The 23,937-nt window shown below is 39.4% G+C and overlaps 1 protein-coding gene across 3 annotated transcripts in view; it reads right to left on the bottom strand.

The window, feature by feature from the left end:
- Window positions 1-23,937, bottom strand: part of mphosph8 (M-phase phosphoprotein 8) — a 52,305-nt gene that overhangs the window by 2,063 nt on the left and 26,305 nt on the right. For all 3 annotated transcript variants that reach the window (XM_060826068.1, XM_060826070.1, XM_060826069.1), the window contains exons 7-13: window positions 18,820-18,908; window positions 16,612-16,752; window positions 10,290-10,376; window positions 7,902-8,056; window positions 5,530-5,684; window positions 2,693-2,823; window positions 331-414 (exon numbers count right to left, since the gene is read on the bottom strand). In XM_060826068.1, the coding sequence (XP_060682051.1) occupies window positions 331-414; window positions 2,693-2,823; window positions 5,530-5,684; window positions 7,902-8,056; window positions 10,290-10,376; window positions 16,612-16,752; window positions 18,820-18,908 (842 nt within the window). The remainder of the gene's footprint in view (window positions 1-330; window positions 415-2,692; window positions 2,824-5,529; window positions 5,685-7,901; window positions 8,057-10,289; window positions 10,377-16,611; window positions 16,753-18,819; window positions 18,909-23,937) is intronic.

Here is a 23,937-nt window from a genome sequence, read left to right as displayed (position 1 = left end):
ATCTACAATTTTTTTTGTTTCAATTAACTCAATAATTGAAATGGTACAAAACCATCCAACTGGTAGAGTTTACCACCAGCCACAAGTCATACAAATCACTATTTTTGAAGTGTCATAGTCTTTTACGAGTTAAAATTGTATTCCTAGTTTATATTGAAAGTAGCATTATACCAGGAATAAACCAATTTTCTTGCTAATTCAAATTAAAAATTGAGTGAATTGCTTGTTCTACTGCCAGACTGTAATTCTGATTACATAGATTGTTTCAGAATTTGAAAATGTTTGTTTCAACTTTCCAGAGTTTCAGCCAATACGTCAATATAATCCTACCTTAGCAGTAGGTGCTTCAGCAAGTCTAATGAATAACTTATTGGCACCAGGCACTGGGCTGAAAGAATAAATAAAATGACTATCCTGGAAAACAAAAAGGAATTAAGTTGGTCACAAATTAGGTTTCAACATTAAAAAAAACATTAAAGACTATTTTAAAATGTACACAACCTCCCATAGTGCTAAAATGCAGGTTTTATAGTGTATCAGCACATGGTATAGATGGGTATAAAATTCACATTATAGGAGGGATGCAATTGCACTAGAAAAAGGACACAGGAAATTTACCAAAATGTGTCTTAGCACTAAGATTTTAAGCTAAGAATAGTTTTCCTTGGAGCAGAGGAGGGACCATGTTTGATATGACTATGACATGAATAAAATTGAGGGGCAGAAGGAGGGGGCGCGGAGAATGCAAGGAAAATATTTTTACCCAGGTGGTGGTTGGAATCTGGAACTCTATCTGCAAGGACTGTACAGGCAAAAACCATCATAATGTTTGAGTATTTAGATGTACATTTGTAATCCCAAGGCTATGAGACAAGTGCTAGAAAATAATTGGTTGGTTTTGACCAGTGCAGACTCAAATGGATCAAAGGGCCTATGTCTATCACTACAAGATTCAAAAATACTATGTATACAAAATGAAACAGTTTTCTTTGCTTCACCTCCTCTTCTCTGCCCATCTGTCATCATACAGAAAACTCTCCTTTCACCTTCTCTAAATAAAACAGTCATTATGGGAATTAGCAGAGCCTGTTTGTATGGGACAAAAGATTATTTGTTCCAGTCTTACACTGTCCCCCCTCATCCTTACATTAATGACAATCAGTTCTTGCCCCCCAAATGGAAAATGGTCACCATTGCTGGATACAAACTCTTAAGCAATTTACAAGCCAAAGATAGCAACTCAGTATTTCCTCCCAGTTAAGTGGCTGCAGAGCAATCCAAAGTACCCAAGATCAGATCAGTGCCCTTGAACTACTGTGCAAGTGACTTAGATTGAAATAAGTGTATTTTTATTATAACTTATTTGCTGCTCACATGCAGATCCTCTACAATAAAAGGGAAATTAAATAACATTTGGCAAAAATTTTGCCAAGCCCTTTGTTCCATCCCCAACTCCAGTAACTTGCCATTTTAATAGTCACTTCATTTCCAATCTGGTGCATTGACTGTTTCAGTCAATTCAAATAAAAGATCGAAGAACAGCAACACTCCTACACTTTACAGACTTGGACCCCAAAATAAAAAGTTCAACAAGTTCAGGTTGTAATATTCAAAATATAAATGAGCATTGATTAATTGTTAATACTCATTCTATTGCCATTTACAGTTTCTCTAAACCAATCATTTCTCTAAATCATTATACCTTCACCATCATAGCTTTTGGTCACTTAAATCACTGCTGCCTTTCTAACTGAACATCAACCTTTGTCCTTTATTTCTCTTCCCTGGCATGTGATTATAATTGGCTTTAAGCAAAATAATGAACTAACACTTTGCAGCCTAAGAGAGATTACAATCTGAAATGTAAATTGTTTCTCTCTACATAGATGCTACCCAACTTGACCATTTCCAATGTGTTTTATTTCAGATTTCCATTTATTTTATCAACTTCACTCAGAATTGGTTAATTACAGCTCAAGTACAGGTGCTGTAAGATTGCCAATAATTACAACATGTGAACTACAATTCTGTACATTAATGCACAATTTATATGACATTATACCACAAGTTTTCTGATACTAAAACTATGCATTTGCTATGAAAATTGGTAAAGAGGGCACACAGGAAGCTAAATTACATTATTGGGAGAGAGGCTGCAGTTCTCTGAAATGGAACAATATTCTAGATCTGTCCAATGATGAAATTTTGATTAACATGCTCCTTAAAAAGCTGTGAAGTTCATATACAGGCAGAACCCATTTGCAAACAGGTTCCATTCTAGAGTCTGTTTAGCAAATCGATTTGCAAGCAAGTTGGAACACAATGCAGGACAACATAAAGGAACCATTCGTAAGCAAAAGGAAATGTTCACATTAGATGTTTAAAATTACATTCCTGTATGAGATTGTGGTCAGACGTATGAATATTTATAAGTTGAGGACCCCCTGTAATATCAACAGTATGAATCTTACTTCAATTTATTTGTTGGGATTGTAGTTATTTCTGGACTAAGCATATCTGTAAGTAGTCTGATCGGTTCAATTGTAGAAAATGAATTTTCAACTCCTTATCAAACATAAAATTGAAATGAAAATGGTACTGCTTTAACAAAGCCAGGTTTTATACTGAGGTACTAAATTGGGATATAAGCCAATCAGGTTTAAAAAACATAAAATGATAAGCAAGGACTTACCAAAAATACAGGGAGTTGAAACTTATCGTTTAGAATAACAGCCTGAACACTGCAGGATCCACAGAGTTTAGCCACTATATGGTCGTGGCTATAAAAGTTTGCATGAAAGATAAAGAGTAGAATCCCAGTTCCTATAGAAAGAGTGTCCTGGATTAGGTCAATTTACATGCATGAGTGCCAATACAATACAAATGCTGCCTCAAGCAATTTATTGCTGATGTGCCCTCTCAAATACATTTCATCCATAGTCTTGCATTGTCTATCACAAACAAAAACCAGAAATACCACCCAAATATTAAAAGTTAAGTTAAATAGCGTTTGGCAAAAAAAAGGAACAAAAGCAGCAGTAACTAACAACATAGGAACAAGTGGGTAATTTTTAGCTCATGAACATGTACTGTCATCAATAACAATATTCCTTCCTGCCTTTGGTTAACAAAAATTTGACTGATCAAGACTTCAAATTGATCAAGCATCAACTATTTTGCAGAAAGAGTCCCAAACTTCAACAGAGTGGCAAATAGTTTCTAATTTGATTACTGAAAGGTTTTGTTCTAACTTATCTAGTCAGCAAAAATAATCTCTATCTACCCTTTCAGTTCCACTCTATACCATGAAAGATTTGATCAAATTACCTTTTAACCTGCTAAATTAAAGGGAATACAATCCAAATCTGTAACCTCTTTTTCAAACTCTTAGATTGCTGCATCATTCTAGTAAATCTGTGTCACTCCAATGCCATTATATCTCGAGCACTGCTATCCCAAGTCTCCAGAGTTTCCAAATGCTTACCAAAGTACTTTGTACTACCCTTTCTAGATAAAATGGTTGACCTCAATTTCCTACACTGAAAGCCATTTGAGGATTTTGTCACTTAATCCATACCTTTTTGGAATCTTATGCTTCCCATTTATACAACTTCAATCACCTTTGGGGTTCAGCAAATTTGGATATGTAGCACTCTATTCCGTAATCTGAATTGAAGGTGTTAAATCAATTTCAATTAGTTACGGGTAAATAACCAGTCAGATATTTTTTCAGAAAATATTTAGTAAATAATTCATAAGTAATTTACCTCAATTACTTATTACCTATTTTAATGACTTAGAGGGTGCAAATTTGTAATGTATCCAAATTTGCTGACAATACAAAAAATAGGTGATAGAGCACGTTGCAGTTAAGACACAAGGAATCTGCACAAGATAAACATTAGCTTGAGTAAATTGGCAAAAATCTGGTAGATGGGAGTTTACTGTAGGAATGTGCAAGGTCATGCACTTTGGTAAGAAGAATCAAAAGGCAGACTATTATTTAAACAGACAGGGTCTTTTTAAAAAAAGTACCATTTTAATGCCCCAACATAATGTCTATTAAGAAATAACATTTAGCAACTTAGAATATGCTTTCCCTTCTGCTGACATAACTCTTTTTAAAAACACTCTCCTTGATAGTTTCTCTCCAATTTTGATTCAGAACGTTCAAACTTGTCCTTTCCTAACAGTATGTAGGTTTTCCTACACCAAGTAACATATTGCTTCAAGAAAGCAGATCACTACCGTCTTTTCAATGCAAACGTGGATGGGCAATAAATGCTGACCTCCCACATTCCATGAAAGAATAAAGTTAAACTTACATTTTAAAATCATCAGGAAGCTAGCAAGGACTCCCAAAAATGGCAGGTACTCTACAATTTTCTTATTAAATAAAAATGTTTCTTAAGTTTGAGTCAATAATACCCTAATGAACTCTGGTAAATGACACTCTGGGATTGAGATGATTGACCAACAATTACAATCATCCTTCACTATGCTAGGCATACCTCCAATAATAAAGAATCCAATATTGCCTCAGTACTGTTATCAACTGAGATGGTTCAATATCTGGATTGCAGATTTTGCTCTTATCCGAGACAACTTGCAAATAGTAGCTCTTAAATAGTGCAAAAGTATCAAGTGATATCCTGGATTTAAACTTCATTGTAGAACATAGAACAGATGATAAGACAGACATTTCATGTAGTATTGAGGGAATGCTGCATTGTCAGAGGGTTTCCCATTGTGCTCCTCACCTCAGAGCCAACACTGCTCAGAACACCATTAGAATTAAAAGTCTACTTATTCAAATATTCTTTGCATGCAGCAATATCCCACAAATTAACTGCCATATTTTCTATAAAAGTGTTTAAATTTGCCAGGATTTGGATGCTCCAAGAACACAATAAATGCAAGTTTATGCTTACTTAATTTCAAATGAACTTAAAATATAGTTTCATTGAATCAAAGAAATAAATATAAATTCAAGCTGCTTATACTGCACCATAGGGTGTGATTATATAGGTCCTGATTTCTTCAAATCAATTAAGGTATTCCAGATTTAAACGATTAAATTTGTGTAAAAGTTTTCTCCAGTTTAAGGCAATACATAAAGAAAAAACTGGAAATTGAAAACATGGAAGTTAAAGGTTATGGAATACTTGATTTTAACTTGAGTTCCTCCCTTCCACTCTGTTTGATTAAGTGTATCAAAGAACTCCATGTCTGACATCACCACTTCTGAAGATTGAAACCCAAGATGTTGACCCATACTTCTAGGTGTGTTCAACACTTGTCTCTTATTTTAAATTACAACTGTTTTGAAATAAAAACAGGCTTTTTTTTTAAGCATAGAAAGCATGCTTCAAAGCAAACCGAAACAAAAAGCTATAAGTAAAATAAAAGTCCTGATATTTTACTTGGAATCATTCTCCAGACTGGACAAAGATACCTCTCATTTGTTTGAAAATAGGCAAACGAAGCCTATCCTAGCCAGTATTAGGAGGTTTATTGCAGCATACTCACCTTCAACTGAATTGTGCTGAGGTTTATAGTTGAAGTCCAAAGCAAAGTCTGGTCCTTCACAAAGTCGATGACAAGCAACAGGAAAGACAGGCTCAAGCAATGACAGACGTGCTTCGAAGTAATCTCTGATCGTTTCATCTGTTACTCTAGATATACTAGTCAGAAAAAAATTTTACATATTTTTAAGCTCTCAACTCCAAATATCCTAGAAATTTACCAGTTTCTTTCAAACATCATGAAAAGGACATATAGAGTCCTTTTCATAGGATTAACTTCAGGACAACCTGCTGCACGTTTGTTCCAGTGACTGCTATCGTCATTAAATGGTTGATCTCAACCACACTGATAGGAAATTAGCCATAGGAAGGAAACAGGCAAGAAAAAGATGGAAGAGGAGCTGAATGCTTTTGGCAAACATGAAAGCAATTGTGACAACTGTTCCGAATGTATATTTCTCAGCTACAGATGTGCATGGAGTGAAATAAGACTGAAGAGAAAAATGTAGGTAAAGAAAATAAACAGAAAAGCTCATCCTCCTAAAACAAAAAACTTTGTTTTCCTCCTCTCAGAGATGTTTTCTTACAGAACATAGTAACCATAATGTATAATCACATCCATTTATGGAATGTTCACTCACAGGAATGTTAGATTAATTTCAGAGTTTTAGCACCTTAAATTAAAAGGTAACTTATTCGTTAAATACTGCCAGTTCTGAGATTTTGATTCTGATAGTCATTGCCTTTTGCTTCTTAATGGAAGTGATTAATGGATAGGCAGTCTGTGAGGACATGAAGCAGCCATTCCATTGCTCTTATACTCCCAGACAGAATTTGCTGGCAGTGACCTTACTACAAATGCTGAGCTTCTCTGTTTTTGATATTTCTTATAACTAAATTGTGCAAAGCATTCCTGTCTACAGCCAAAGTCAAATCACATGGTATCAGATTATTGTCCCCAATAGGTTTATTTGAAACCGCAAACTTTCGGAGCCTCTGTTCTTTCCTTCGACAGCTAGTGAACAGAATGCATTGGACACAGAATTTATAGTAAAAGATCAAAGTGTCATACAACTTATGTGAATTTACTGAACAAACCTAGATGGTTATTAAGCCTTTAATCAGTTAGAATGGAGGTGCAGGTTAAAGACTTAACCATCTAGGTTCGTTCACTACATTCGCATAAGTTGTACAACACTTTAATCTTTTATTAGAAATTCTGTGTCCAATGTAATTCCTTCACTGGCTGCCTGAGGAAGAGGCGGGGGTTCCTAAAGCTTGCCGTTTCAAATAAACCTGTTGGTCTATAACCTAATTTTTTACTTTGTCCACCACGGTCCAACACCAGCATCTCCACATCATGTCTTCAGTCAGGCTTAGAGATGGAAGAGTCAGAGATGTACAGCATGGCAACAGACTCTTTGGTCCAACCCATCCATGCCTACCAGATATCCCAACCCAATCTAGTCCCACCTGCCAGCACCCGGCCCATATTTCTCCAAACCCTTCCTATTCATATACCTATCCAGCTGCCTTTTAAATGTTGCAATTGTAGCAGCCTCCACCACTTCCTCTGCAGCTCATTCCATACACACACCACCCCCTGCATGAAAAGGTTGCCCTTCGGTCCTTTTTATATCTTTCTCCTCTCACCTTATACCTATGCCCTCTACTTCTGGACTCCCCCACACCAGAGAAAAGACCTTGTCTATTTATCCTATCCAAGCCCCTCATAATTTTATAAACCTCTATAAGGTCACACCTCAGCCTCCGACACTCCAGGGAAAACATCCTCAGCCTGTTCAGCCTTTCCCTACAGCTCAAGTCCTCCAACCCTGGCAACATCCTTCTGATAGGAAGGAGACCAGAGGGACAGGTAATTGCATTTTAATAGCTGCTGACCCACTCTTTGAAGCAGCACTCTTTGTAATTGATTATCATGTGCCAAAAATAAGTGGGCTTTTTAGGATAAATGTCATGACATAACAATGGGGACTGTATTTGTAAGTCTAAACATTGAGTGCTGGTAAAACAGTATTCTGGTTCAAACTCACTTCAGGCAGGGGTCTTTAGATCACAATGTGGAGGAACCTCTCCTAATCCAGGCTGCCAAAGCAAAAAGACTTGAGATCAGAAGTTCTGCACAAACCAAAGGCTGAATAATGTGCAGATTTCAGATGATTTCACTTAATACGTGAAAATCTGTTCCCTTGTGAGAATACATAAGATACTTAACCAGAGTGCAAAAATTATAATACAAAGCAGTATAAACCACACTTCTAAAGAACTGATTAAGAAAGAAGTCAGCCATTTGAAACCGTAGAAATAGTCACCTGACATACAAACTGAATGTAATTTTCCTGGTGGTGCACTTACGTTTCCACATGATTCTTCAGTAGATCATATACAAGTACATTATTGCTCTGTTTAGCATAGTATAGAGCATTATTCTGGTGTTTAGAAAGGATGCCACAGTCTGCACCATATTCTAGCAGAAGTCTGACAATGTCAGCATTTCCTCTCTTACATGCCTACAAAAGGCAAAACACAAACATTAAGTGACCTGATCATATTCCTTTTGTTGCTAAGTAATAATGTATTTTTAGTTAGTATTTCTTTAATCACCACTGGGTTTCTTGTTTTCACCTGTTTACATTTTACCCCTTGATAAGATTTACACACAAACCAGTCCCTAAAGCTTCCCACTATCACCTCCTTTCTATTCTAGTAGAAACTACCACCTAAAGAAGAAAATCACAGAATGGTAACAAGCACAAATGGACTCTATTTTGTGACAGCTCTGCGTAAGAGTTACTTAACTACTCCCACCAGCCTGCAATTTCTCCACATGCTTACAAGTTTCCCTGCAGATAATAATCAAACTTATTTACAAAACAAATCTGCCACTAAACTCTCTGGCAGTGCAGCCCAGATCCTAACTTGCATTAAAAGCTTTTCCTCATGGCGGCTAGGTTTCTTCCACCAATTACCTTAGACCATCAATTGGAAATAGTTCTGTTGCATCACTTGCTACTCAACTTTGAGAGAAGCATGGCCATCTTCTTCCCTTACAAAAAAACTCCACACATCTATCCTAATCATATCCCTTCCAACTGAAGCTGATGATGTAAACCTATATTCTATATTTGAACTAGAACCAAGTTTCATATCGCATATGCTATATATTGAGGAGTTTGTTCCCAAAATTTCCTATCACCTGTGTCTACCTTTACATAACTTCTATTAATGCTGAAATGTTTGATGATTCATTTGTTGCCTTCAAATTTAACTTTGTGGATGACCTCCATACTGACCACCTCATCTCAACTGTTAAGAATCTTGAATCTGTTCAAATCTTCATGGTCACTCCACCTTCATATTAGAAACAGAAAATAGGAGTAGGCCATTTGGCCAAATGAGCTCACACTGCCATTAACACGATCAAAGCTAATCCTTCTTTTATCTCAATATCATACTCCTGCTCTCGCCCCTTATGCCGCAACACCTTCAGCCTCTCGAAATCTATTTATAAACTGTAATTACGTATGTATAAATACATTCAGTAACTTGGTTTCCAAAGCCTTCTGCTGTAGAGAATACCACAAATTCATCACTTGAGTGAAGGTATTTCTCATTTCAGTCCAAAATGGCCTATTTACCTTGTGACCTTGAAATTTCTGTTTTGTTTGATATTAAATGTCCTTCATTGTTTTCTTAGGGTTTTTGAGAACTTATTCAGTTTGGTCTTCACAAGAGAAATAAAATAGCTGTTTAATCATTTTGTCGTTTTGTTGTTTTCTATTATCCTATTTCAGACTATAACAGACCTACATTAGATTGCACAAATCACTTTTCTTTTTTACATACACATAGTATCTCTTGCAAGTCACATAAAAGTGGATTGTAAGTTCACTCTCATGCTCTAAAGTTCAGCACAGGAGAACCAGGAAGCTGATTAAGAGGGAATGATAATCCATTCCCAGTTGTGATATCTTCATAGTTTCCCTAGCTCAGATTAAGAGCCCTTGTCCAAAATCTAGTTATTAGTTTTCTATTCACCAACACCGGGAATTCAGAACTCTGATTAACAAATCCTTCTGTCCTTCCCTACATCTAACCTCCTGTGACTTTATGTAAAAGCTTGTTTTAAGATCATTACCTCTGCCCCACACACTCAATATTCTTTATTCTATCACTGATAACAATGTCGAGTTGCCTTAGCACTACCAGTCAATAATAATTCTCTTCCCACTAAAAAGTTTACTAAAATATTTATCATTCAACTCCTTATAACTATTCAGAATATTTTTTTCCTTGCAACTTGGCATTTTCTGAACACATAATCGTTCTGAATTAAAATGGACAGCCTTCTGACGATTTGTTGCCATGTTTTAAAACAACACTATCCCAAGACTGATTTAGATAATTCTAAATAAACTTTTTTTCTTGATCTATTCTGAAGCTCTGCCAAAATCAACAAGAAGGAAGTCTCACAACCACTACTTTTATCAAAGGGAAACATAAATGTCTGTGCACTATTTTAAAAAAACAGCCGAGCAAGAGGGACCAAGCTGATTAACAAAGTTTACTTCTCTTTCTAATGCAGAACCCTGCAAAATACCAACAGCATTGAGCATACTGGGAGGATAATATCTGGAATAATCACAAATCGGAACTTATTTCTGTTTATACAACATTTTGAAGCTGAATTTTACAGAACAATGTGTACTACAAACTTTGGGGGCAACAGAATAAATGAGATACCTTCATTAATGCAGTTTCTCCACTGATTTGTTGAACATTGACTTGGGATCCTGCCTCCAGAAGAATTGCCACTGTCGTCAGATAATTCTAAGGAAGCAGTGAAAGAGGAAATAAAACGGGTTAGATAACCATATTTTACATTGTGCTACATTTAATGAGCATAGTTAAATGGGATAATTTTTAAGAAGTCTCCAGTTATAATAGTTATTTCAATCATGATCAGAACAAGTCTTAACCTTCGAGTAATAGGCTATGATTTTAGATAAGAGTCTTTGGTCTCTAAAGCATGTGAATGGTCTTTTGCAACACTTCATTAAGAGTTGTGGCAATATAAAAGAAAGGACATTAAAAAGCAAGACTGTCATTGATTTTAAGCAAGGGAGAAGGCAATAAAGGAAATGCATTTTCTGAAATAAAGAACAAAATCAGTGCATCTCACATAGAAGTATGCAACAGAAAAAATACTCAGGGTCATCTTGTTCATGCTATTTGTAACTTGTTTTAATAATCTCTACCTCACCTCATCTGGAAGAAAGGTTTCAATTTCCTTCTAGTCCCTGCAACACTTATATTCCACATAATATCCAACTAACTCGAACTACTTATGGCCACATATATTAATTTCTGTATTCAATACCCTTATCGGTTTCAGCTAAATAATTGTTTCACAGATCTATTCCTCTGTTCAGGGATGGGAAATGTACTCCTAATCTCAGACCTCACTGGATGCTCTACAATTTGACATTAATCAGCTGGTTCTCAAATTATACCACGAGATCAGCATGGGTTCTTTATGTTGGAAGCCATTCAACTGGGAAGGAGCAAAAAGGAATGCAGTGGATAGTATAGAGAAGGGTACTGAGGCAGGTCTCTGCAGCTTTTCCAAAGCCAGAATTCAGGATACCTGCTCAGGAAAATGAACATGAGCAACAGTAAGGATCTAACCAATGACGTACAGAAGGTACCAATGACATAGAAGACAACAAAATAGATGCTGCATAGTTAGGAAGAGCTAGGCAGCTAATTAAGAAGCAGAACCTCAAATGTACCAAACTCTCAAGCACAAAATTAGCAGAAGGTGAACAAGATTAGATAAAACAAATGCATAGTTCAAAGAGGACTGAGCAAAGTGGGTTCTGGTTGGTATGGCACTGGCGCTAGTCCTGGGGGAAAATGGAAGCTGTGCCTTTGGGACAGTTTACACCTGTGCTGGGACTGAAGTTCCAGTGAGCTGCAAAACTAGAAAAGGGTTTCTTTAACTAAGTAGTGAGGATTAGGGATCAAATTTGGGAAAATTTGATAAACCAAAAAACAAAGACAAATAATAGAGGAAACAAACAGACTGTAACAAGAGGGGAACAAGTGCAAATATAAAATAAAACCAACAGTTAAGGAGATCTTCCAAAATAAGCAAGACAAAATCTGAACGCGTGGATTTGAAATCTAAGAGATTAATTAATAGCACAAATAGAAATAAATACCTACTGAGACATGGCAGCAGGATGACAGATTGCTACCTCAATTGAGGGGGGACCGGAAACTAGAGAATGTGGAGAGTTGGTTGTGTTATTTAATTACCCAATAAGCACAGTGGAGATTGATGACCAACACAGGAAATCAGAACATGGAAACTGAGAGGATGTTACAATAGAGGCAAGAAGTCACTTGTGAGAGTAATGTCTCGACACCTATCGTTAACCACATGATAGGGTAGAGCGCAAAGGAAGAAATAATGGGAGTTTGTCAGAAAGGTACAGAGATTATCATGGGGGATTTTAATTTACATATAGAATGGAAAGGTCAGACAAGCAAAAGGTAGCCTAGTTCGTTCACAGAATGCTTTCACGACAGTTTCCTAGAACAGCATATTCCATGGCTGACCAGAGACCAGGTATTAGATCTGGTATTCATGACTTCAGTGAAAATGACACCCTAAGGTAGCAACCACTGCTATATGACTGAACATAACAATCAGTTTGAAGGAGAGAAAGTGGATTCAAGCCTAGGGAAATTATGAGGACATGAAGCTAAAACAAATGGCAAATTAGATTAAGGAATAGATAATCAGTGGCAGACATTTAATGGAATATTTCAGAATACACTGAAATAGGTACATTCCAATGAGAAAGCAACATTCCAAAAAGAGAAACTGCCAATGGAAGTTAACTGGAACAGCTAAAGATAGCATTAAAACAAAGAAAAAACACATTTGCACAAAAATGGATGGCATTAGAGGATTAGATAGGATGTAAAAACTAGCAAAGACAGTAAAACATGAAAAAGGAAGGGAAAACTTTAGAGTACAAGAAAAACCTAGCTGGAAACATAAAAACAGAGCAAGAATTTCAGAAGATACTTAAAAATAGGAGTTCATGAAGTGAGTTGGAAATGAATGCTGGAATTAATAACAGAAAATAAAAATTAAACAAATTAAGTAGATTAAGCAAACAGTGATTTTATTAGTTTTCACTATAGAGGATATAAGGAACATTCTAGAAGTACCTGTAAACCAGGAAACGGAAAGAAGAGAGAACCTCTAGAAAACTACAAACACCAAGAAAATATTACAGAACAAACTATTGGAGCACAGATTGACAAGTGAGATAGTTGATGTGTTGGTTCTAATTTTCTAAAGTATCCCCAAATACATTTATAGTTAACAATTAGCATAACTTTTGTAAACTAGTAATCAGGAAACTACACACCAGCCACATGAAGTTAACTTCGATCAGAAGGGAAGATGTTAGAAGTCATTAAAAAAAAGATAGCAGGGCATAAGGACTAAATTAAGTTAATCAGGCAGAGTGAACAAAGCCAAGTTCAGCCAATTTATTAGAGTTCATTGACAAAATAAGATGTGATGTATTTAGATTTCCAGAAAGCATCTGATTAAGTGCCATACCAAATTTATTGCAAAATATAAAAGCTCTGGTAATGCCTATTGTACTAGATTAGATCAGATTCGCTACAGTGTGGAAACAGGCCCTTTGGCCCAACCAGTCCACACTGACCCTCCAAAGAGTAACCCACCCAGACCAATTTTCCCTCTGATTAATGCACCGAATACTAAGGGCAATTTAGTATGGCCAATTCACCTGACCTACACATCCTTGGATTGCGGGAGGAAAGAGGAGCACCTGGAGGAAACACATGCAGACACAGGGAGAATGGCAACTGTCTGTGTGGAGTTTGCACAAAGGCTGGAATCGAACCTGGCTGTTGTTAACAGAGTGCTAACCACAGCCACCGTGCCGCCCTATAGCATGGCCAGATGATTGATTGGCTAACAGGAAATGGGATAGATTAATGGTGTCATTTGCTGTTAAACAAGACGTAACAAGTGGTATTCCATACAGATTGAGCCACGTGATGTCAGAACACATAAAAGCCCGTTTTGACAGGAAGAATTAGCAACAGTGAAGTATCTAGACAGAGATCAAACAGTAATTTAGGTGTCATTGTGCATGAATTGCAAAAGGCTAGTTTGCAGATACAGCAATTAATAAGTGAGTGGACATCATCATTTGTTTCAAGTAGATTAGAATACACACATAGGGAAGTAATGCTTCAGTTATAAAAGGATACCGATGTGACCACATTTGGAACTGTACTGGTAGCCTCATTTAAGGAAGGCTGTAAATATACTAAAAGCAGTTCAGAGAAGGATTATAAAACTAATTCATAGCACAGGCAGGCTGTCTTATGAGAAAAAGGGTTTAACAAGCTAGATTTGTATCTGCTGGTGCTTAGAGAGGGAAATTGATTAAAATATACAACATCCTAAGGAGTCTTGACAAGGTATATGTGAAAAGGATGTTGCTTCTTAGGGGAAGAAACCAAACTAGGGTTACTATTAGAAATTCAAAATAAGAGGCTGTCCAATTAGGACAGACAAGAACTTTTCTCTCCAAGGGTCATGACTCTTTGGAACTCTCTTCTTCAAAAGGGCACAAAAATATTCTCAAGGCAGAAGTTGATATCTTCATGATAAGCAAGCGTGAAAGGAAGCAACTAGAAGTAATTAGTTAAAAATCACAACACCAGGTTATAGTCCAACAGGTTTAATTGGAAGCACAGTCGCTTTCAGAGTGACGCTCCTTCATCAGGTGATAGTGGAGGGCTCAATTGTAACACAGAATTTATAGCAAACATTTGCAGTGTGATGTAACTGAAATTATACATTGAAAAACTGATTGTCCGTTAAGCCTTTCATCTGTTAGAATACAGTGATAGTTTCACTTTTTTCATGTGTAAATCACAAAACCTTTTTTTTAAAAAGTTGCATTCTTGGGTTAGCTGTTAACAATGGTGATAGCTAGACAATATGTTGAAGGTGTTAGCCCCCTGTGTTCTCTGTTTATGACCGGATGTTTAGGTTGTTATCTCACCTTTTAGATTAGAATCAGAGTTTTACATAAATTCATACAGTTTTTGAGCTCAGAGTTCTACATGAATGTATGCAGTTTTTGAGCAAAGTGCAATGTAGCTCTGCAAGTACAAATTCACCCCACAAAATATATGTGAGCATGTGGGTCTTTGTCTCTCTGTGTGTGTCTGTCTGGGGTGGGGGTTGAGAGTGTGCGCGCGTGAGAGTGTGCACGCGTGTGTAGTGCAATAGTGATCACATGAACCCAAGGTCCCGGTTGAGGCCCTCCCTATGGGGATCAAACTTAGCTATCAGCCTCTGCTTGGCCATTTTCCTCTGCTGCCTGTCCCGAAGTCCACTTTGGAGGATGGTCACCTGAAGTTCCGAGGCTGAATATCCTGGACCACTGAAGTGTTCCCCAACTGGGAGGGAACCCTCCTGTCTGTTGATTGTTGTGCGGTGCCCATTCATCCGTTGTCGCAGCCTTTGCTTGGTTTCCCCAATGTACCATGCCTCCGGGCATCCTTGCTTGCACCGCACAACAATCCATGATTGAATGGCGGAATGGACTCGATGGGCCGAATGGCCTTACTTCCACTCCTGTGTCTTATGGTCTTAAGGTGGATTTCGGGACAGGCAGCAGAGGAAAGTGGCCAAGCAAAGGCTGATAGCTAAGTTCGGTACCCATAGGGAGGGCCTCAACGGGGACCTTGGGTTCATGTCACATTACCAGGTGATCACCAAAGCACTACGCACTACACACACACACACTCCCACATGCACACCCTCACAGACCTAAGACACACGGCACTAAACACACACACACACACACACACAGTGGGGTGAATTTGTACTTGCAGAGCTACATTGCACTTTGCTCAAAAAAATGCATACATTCATGTAGAACTCTGAGCTCAAAAATTGTATGAATTTATGTAAAACTCTGATTCTAATCTAAAAGGTGAGATAACAATCTAAACATCAGGTCATAGACAGAGAACACAGGGGGCTAACACCTTCAACATATTGTCTAGCTATCACCATTGTTAACAGCTAACCCGAGAACGCAACTTTAAAAAAAGGGTTTTGTGATTTACACATGAAAGTGAAACTATCACTGTACTCTGAAAAATTGATTGTCTGTTAAGCCTTTCATCTGTTAATGTATAATTTCAGTTACATCACACTGCAAATTTTTGCTATAAATTCTGTGTTATGATCGAGCACTCCACTATCACCTGATGAAGGAACATCGCTCCAAAAGCTAGTGTGCTTCCAATTAAACCTGTTGGACTATACCCTTTGTGTGATTTTTAACTTTGTACACCCCAGTCCAACACCAGCATCTCCAAATCAGGAGTAATTCGATCAACCATGATCTTACTGAACAGAGGAGCAGGCTGATGGTGCCAAATATTTACTCCAGCTTCTCATTTCCAAGTTTGCATGTAAATACAAATCATTATCATATTCCAGAGCTTTTACATGAATCCATTGAAACAGAAAAATAGCCAAGAAAACTTAATTTTTTAAATGGTGAGTTAACACACCAACAGCTAAAAGGATGAAGAACATCACATGATAACTTTTATAAGCAAGAAGCTTCCAACCCTTAAGTCTAGTTTGTACTGCATTAACTAATATCACCATGATCAAATTTATCCTTAGACTCGACCAGAAGGGAAGTACTTTAAGAAAACAATTAATAAAAATTTACATGCAAATATTATTTTCCAAAACCAACTGTTACTGATAAAATATCAGAGCAGAATACATGGAGAATGATCACATTAGGAATAGAAGAAAATTATTAAAATCAATTTGCACTATTATTTAACAGAATTACGCAAGGAATTAATTGCACATCAATTTTATTACTTCTACCTTGCTTGCCTTATACCTGCAGATAAATTGTAACTGTATAAATAATTGATCAACTAGCATAATAAATGCTACCTTTTCAGCTGCATGCATCAATGCTGTTGTACCATTCTTCTGTCTCGAACTGATATTTGCACCTTTCTTGATGAGCAACCTAAGGATGTCATCCTGTCCTCCAGCAGCTGCAAACATGACTAGATTCATTCCACTAGGGTCCTATAACAGGGAAATCCTCTTAAAATATGAAATTTTCAAAGCAGATTACTCAACTGAATTAAGAATGTTCATCACTATCCCCGCTTAAATCTGATGTCTGGGATGAAAAATCTCCTGGACTTGGCTCCCAGCCTATTTTCTCAGATTTCAACAGGTTTCGTGACTAAGCTCCCTAGCTTTTTTTTTTAAAATTACTTAGGTAACGCTGACAATGCTATCATTAGCACTGTAATTCTTCTGATCACTGTAATTTTGAAGCAAATTATCCAAATCAAAAGTAAAAAATCCTTATCCTTAGAATATCACAAGCATTTTACAGCAAGTATTGTTGACATGTGGTCAATGTTGGAACTGTAGCAACCAAACTGCACACAGCCCAAGTCCTAGAAGCATCAATGTATCATATCTTGTGATGAATACTTTTCATGATAATATCAACCAGTCAAGAGAACATCTCCTCGCGTTCTTCAAAATATTGCCATGCTTTTTTGTTTACAATTGATCAGAGGCAAGCAGGGTCCAAAACGGTAGATCAACCATGTGATAAGACAGCATTTTCCCAAGACTACACAGAATTATTGTCTGGATTATGTGCTTGAACTAATGATTTCTTGACTCGCATATTCGGTTTAAACAACATAAATTTGTTTAAATCCACTACCAGAAATATATATTCTTTCAAAATTGATAAAGTTACAGCAGACTTATTAAAACAGACTTTCTTACTGTCAAACTAAATTTGCTCCACAAAATCAATTGTTATCTTTTAGTTACCATGCCTACCATCTAAACTCCAGCTGTAGACAAACAAAATTCTGGTCACAATGGAGTATAATTTGAAGGGACAATTAATGATGACACTGTTCTGGGATGATACCCAGAACCAACACCATCATGAAGGATCATGGGAGTTAATGCTCATTAAAAAATGTTAATCTACAGTTAAATTGGTATTTAGTACCAAATATTAATTATGCTCATCAATGGGCCTCTCTGTACTGTAACTATTCTACAAAGATAAATGCAATTTGTTAACACGCTGTATACGAGTCTTTTAACATCGGGGGAAAAAAATATTCACAGCAGCACAATAAGGTGGAATTTGCCACTAAAATCAAAAATAACATTAATGACAGGAAACTGAAATTTTAGTCAAAGACTATTCTTTTAAGCCGTGGAGGAGTGGAAGAAAGTTTTGGTAAGGGAATTCTTCAGTTCATAGCCCATAAGACAAAGTATGTCTGTCAAAAGTGAGGCAAAAGTTAGTGAAAGATGGATGAGAGAGCAGAGTTAGAGGAAAGTAGTAAATCGGTTAAAAAGCAAACAAAGACATGGAAGGATTTGAACAGAATACAACATTTTTAGGTTGCAATGGTGGTGAAAATAGGCCAACAAGCACAGGGATTCTTGTTAAACATGAAGTTATAGTGGATGAACAAGCGGTGTAGCTAAGTCTGGCAATAACAAAAAGGTTGTGACTCTCACAGATGAACTGAGACAAGGCACAGACAGATGATGTTTATTGAGGTGAAAGTAGCTAGCTTGAAAAAATGAAGGGGTCAAGAGTCAGTAGTGTGGTAGAACTGGGTGTCATGAGCAAATAGATTCTACAGAACACCAAGGACAATGTCAGAGTGGGAAGAGAAGACAGTGCAAGAGATATTATGGCTACAGCTGGATAGGCAAGAACAGAATCATGCAAGACCAGTCACAGCTCTAATTCTATCAAAGTCTGTTGACAGGTCACGAAGGAATAGTAGTGAAAAATTAAACTTTAAGCATTTGCAAAAATGCTGTCTGAGAATTACAAATTCTGTTTCCACGTATAGCAAGTGTTTTACACAGATAGTGGTTCACATGTAGAATGAACTTCCCGAAGAAGTGGTGGATGCGGACAGAGTTATTTTTAGAAGACACTTAGATAAGTACAAATAGGAAGGGTTTGGGGGAGTTACGCACCAGTAACAGGCAGGTAGGACTAGTTTAGTCCAGGATTTTATTCAGCATGGACTAGTTAAACCAAAAAGTCTGTTTCCGTGCTGCATGATTCGATGACTCTATACATACCTCTTGATCTAGATTATACTCTTCACTTGAATTTAGAGCCAGTTTTACAGTCAAATAGTTCCCACTTTTTACTGCGTCACGCAACACACCTACATGAACAAGTTTATAAAATCAAGTAAAAATAATAATTATTTTAATTAGTTAGGAACTTTCCTTACTCTCACATTTGCATTTAATTGATTTAACTACATTTACATTTTCTAAGAAGAATAACGAGGACAATAACAAATTAGCACTTTGGAGATAAGTGGTGATGTAAGACAAGACATATTCAGCTTTCCAGTACTTTAAAACAGAATGGACATGCTCACATTATATCACTTAATATTACAGATTGGGGAAGATGGAAAAAAGTTGAAGTACAAGTGGTGGAATCTATCAAAAAGAAACAGAACTAATCCAAAATCAGCCAACAACTCAGTCTACTGTTGATCAATGATGTTATGCAAAGTGTCCCTAACAGACTATCAAACAGTATTTACACCTCAATCCCTCAATAACTTACTTACTGACACTCAGTTTGGGTTCTACCTCGGTGACTCAGCTCCTGACCTTGTTAGAGCTTTAGTCCAAACATGGGCAAACGACTTGACCACAACAACATTTAACTGAGTATGACGTTAAGTAGATCTAGCAAAAGTGAAACCAATAGGAATCAGGAGGTATTCTCTGCTAGATGAAGTCATACCTAGCATGAAGGAAGATAGATGATTATGGTTGCTGGAGGCCAATAATCTCAGTCCCCAAACATTGCGGAGACCTTTCCTCTATAACAAAATAGGAGGTGGGAATGTTTACCAATGATTAAACAATTTAGCACTATTTGCAACTTCTTCGAGACTGAAACAGTCTGTGCCCAAATACACCACAATTAGTATCAAATAGTCTGCACTTCGAATGAGACAACAGCAACAGTGCAATGGTCAATGTCGTCACCATGACTGCATCCCCGAACATCAGTAACCCGGGGGTTACCACTGACCTGAAATGGTCCACCCACACAAATACTGTGACTCTAAGAGAAAGTCAGATGCTAAGAATTCTGCCTCAAGTAACTCACCTCCTGACTCAGTCATAACAGTCATACAGCTTGGAAACAGACCCTTCGGTCCGAATCATCCGCACCACTGACCAGATAACCCAACTCAATCAAGTCCCATTTGCCAGCATTTGGCCCATATCCCTCTAAACCCTTCCTATTCAGGTACTCATCCAGGTGCATTTTAAATATTGCAATTGTACTGGCCTCCACCACTTCCTCTGTCAGCTCATTCCACACATGCACCACCCTTTGTGCCCCCCAGGTCCCTTTTAAATGTTTTTTTCCCCCCTCACCTTAAATCTATGCTCTCTGGTTTTGTAATTCCCTATCCTGAGAAAAAGACCATGGCTATTCATGTCCCTCATGATTTTATAAACCTCTATAAAGGTTAGTGCTCAGTCTCAGACAGTCCAGTGAAAACAGTCCCAGCCTATTCACCCTCTCCCTTTGGCTCAAACACTCCAATCCTGGCAACATCCTTGTAATTCTTTTCTGAAAGTTTCACAACATCTTTCCTATAGCAGGGAGACCAGAATTGAACAGTATTCCAAAAGTGGCCTCACCAATGTCCTGGACAGCCACAACGTAATATTCCAATTCTTATACCCAATGCATTGACCAACCAAACCCAAGTGTATCAAATGCCGCTTTCACTACCCCTCTCTACCTGGAACTCCACTTTCAAGGAGCTATAAAACTGCACCCCAAGGTTTCTTTATTTGGCAACACCCCCCAGGATTCTGCCATTAACCGTGCAAGTGCTCCCCTGATTTGCCTTACCAAAATGCAACACCTCATATTTAGCTAAATTAAACTTCATCCACCATTCTTTGCCCCATCGGGCCTTCTGATCAAGGTCCTGTTGTAATCTGGAGGTAACCTTCTTCACTGTCCACTACACCACCAATTTCGGTGTCATCTGCAAACTTACTAACCATTCCTCCTATATTCACATCTAAATCATTTAAATCAATGACAAAAAGCAGTGGACACAACACCTTGCAGCACGCCACTCAAAGTCTGAAAACCAATCCTCCTTCATCACTCACTGCCTCCTACCTTCAAGCCAATTTTGTATCTAAATGGCTAGCTCTCCTTGGATTTCATGTGATCTAACATTGCTAACTAGCCTACCATGTGAAACCTTGTCAAATGCCTTGAAGATTCTTCAAAGTTTGTCCACCATCTACAAGGTACAAGTCAGGACTGTGATGGAACATTCCTCACTTGCCTTGATGAATGCAGTTCCACCAACATTTGAAACTCAACATCAAAAGAAAAAAAATTCTGCTTGACGGGCACTCCCTCATGCATTCACTTTTTCCAGTAGTGTGTACCATATACAGGATGCATTGCAACAAATTGCCAAGCATCCTTTGAACCCCAAAGGGCATGAGCAGCAAATGCGTGGGAACAACTGTCAATTGCAACTTGCCTCTCAAATCACACATTACCCTTACTTGGAATTAAGTTACCAGTTCTTCACTGTTACTAGATCAAGATCCTAGAACAAAATCCTGGAACTCTCTTCCTAACAGAATTATGCAGAAAACGGATGCAGGTACTCCCTGGTTCAAGGCAGCAACTCAACATTACGTTCTCAAGGGCAATGAGGGAACAAATGTTGTCCTTGCCTACGCCCTCGGATTAATGAGTTCAACACGCGGCGAGATATTGAACAATTCTTCTGCCGCCTTCGCCTCCGTGCCTACTTTTACAACCAAGACTCCCGCCCACCCTCTGACGACTCCTTCTCCCGCCTCCAACACACCCCATCCACCTGGACACCCCGTGCTGGCCTCTTACCCGCCCTCGATCTATTTATAGCCAACTGCCGCCGCGACATTAACCGACTCGACCTGTCCACCCCTCTCACCCACTCCAACCTCTCACCCTCAGAACGTGCAGCCCTCCACTCCCTCCGCTCCAACCCCAACCTCACCAAACCGGCAGACAAGGGAGGCGCGGTAGTAGTTTGGCACACCGACCTTTATACTGCTGAGGCCAAACGCTAGCTCGCGGACGCCTCCTCCTATTACCCCCTTGACCATGACCCCACCTCCCACCACCAAACCATCATCTCCCAGACCATCCATAACCTCATCACCTCAGGGGATCTCCCATCCACCACTTCCAACCTCACAGTCCCACAACCCCGCACCGCCCGTTTCTACCTCCTGCCCAAAATCCACAAACCTGACTGCCCCGGCCGACCCATTGTCTCAGCCTGCTCCTGCCCCACCGAACTCATCTCCGCGTACCTCGACACGGTTCTGTCCCCTTTAGTCCAAGAACTCCCCACCTACGTTTGGGACACCACCCACGCCCTCCGCCTCCTCCATGATTTTCGCTTCCCTGGTCCCCAACGCCTTATCTTCACGATGGACATCCAGTTCCTGTACACCTCCATCCCCCATCACGAAGGACTCAAAGCCCTCCGCTTCTTCCTTTCCCGCCGCACCAACCAGTACCCTTCCACTGACACCCTCCTTCGAATGACTGAACTGGTCCTCGCCCTGAATAACTTCTCTTTCCAATCCTCCCACTTCCTCCAAACTAAAGGAGTTGCCATGGGCACCCACATGGGCCCCAGCTATGCCTGTCTCTTTGTAGGATAGGTGGAACAGTCCATCTTCCGCAAATACACTGGCACCTCCCCCCCCCCCCCCCAACCTTTTCCTCCGCTACATCGATGACTGTATCGGTGCCGCCTCGTGCTCCCACGAGGAGGTTGAACAGTTCATCAACTTTACCAACACCTTCCATCCCGACCTCAAATTCACCTGGACTGTCTCAGACTCCTCCCTCCCCTTCCTAGACCTTTCCATTTCTATCTTGGGCGACCGACTCAACACAGACATCTACTATAAACCGACTGACTCCCACAGCTACCTGGACTACACCTCCTCCCACCCTGCCCCCTGTAAAAACTCCATCCCATATTCCCAATTCCTTCATCTCCGCCGCATCTGCTCCCAGGAGGACCAGTTCCAATACTGTACAGCCCAGATGGCCTCCTTCTTCAAGGACCGCAGAATCCCCCCAGACATGATCGACGATGCCCTTCACCGTATCTCCTCCACTTCCCGCTCCTCCGCCCTTGAGCCCCGCCCCTCCAACTTCCACCAAGACAGAACCCCACTGGTTCTCACCTATCACCCCACTAACCTCCGTATACAGCGTATCATCCGCCGTCATTTCTGCCAACTCCAAACGGACCCCACCACCAGGGATATATTTCCCTCCCCTTCCCTATCAGCGTTCCGCAAAGACCACTCCCTTCGTGACTCCCTCGTCAGGTCCACACCCCCACCAACCCAACCTCCACTCCCGGCACCTTCCCCTGCAACCGCAGGAAATGCAAAACTTACGCCCACACCTCCTCCCTTACTTCTCTCCAAGGCCCCAAAGGATCCTTCCATATCCGCCACAAATTCACCTGCACCTCCACACACATCATCTATTGCATCCGCTGCACCCGATGTGGCCTCCTCTATATTGGGGAGTCGGGCCGCCTACTTGCAGAACACTTCAGGGAACACCTCTGGGATGCCCGGACCAACCAACCTAACCACCCCGTGGCTCAACACTTTAACTCTCCCTCCCACTCCACCGAAGACATGCAGGTCCTTGGACTCCTCCATCGCCAGAACATAGCAACACGACGGTTGGAGGAAGAGCGCCTCATCTTCCGCCTGGGAACCCTCCAACCACAAGGGATGAACTCAGATTTCTCCAGTTTCCTCATTTCCCCTCCCCCACCTTGTCTCAGTCGATTTCCTTGAACTCAGCACCGCCCTCCTAACCTGCAATCCTCTTCCTGACCTCTCCGCCCCCACCCCACTCCGGCCTATCACCCTCACCTTGACCTCCTTCCACCTATCACATCTCCATTGCCCCTCCCCCAAGTCCCTCCTCCCTACCTTTTATCTTAGCCTGCCTGGCACCCTCTCCTCATTCCTGATGAAGGGCTCTGGCCCGAAACGTCGAATTTCCTGTTCCTTGGATGCTGCCTGACCTGCTATGCTTTAACCAGCAACACATTTTCAGCTTGTCAGCAATGCCCATAGTTCATG

Source organism: Hemiscyllium ocellatum, chromosome 6, assembly GCF_020745735.1.
Source record: "Hemiscyllium ocellatum isolate sHemOce1 chromosome 6, sHemOce1.pat.X.cur, whole genome shotgun sequence".
Taxonomy (NCBI): domain Eukaryota; kingdom Metazoa; phylum Chordata; class Chondrichthyes; order Orectolobiformes; family Hemiscylliidae; genus Hemiscyllium; species Hemiscyllium ocellatum.
This window is presented reverse-complemented; position numbering and strand designations above follow the sequence as displayed.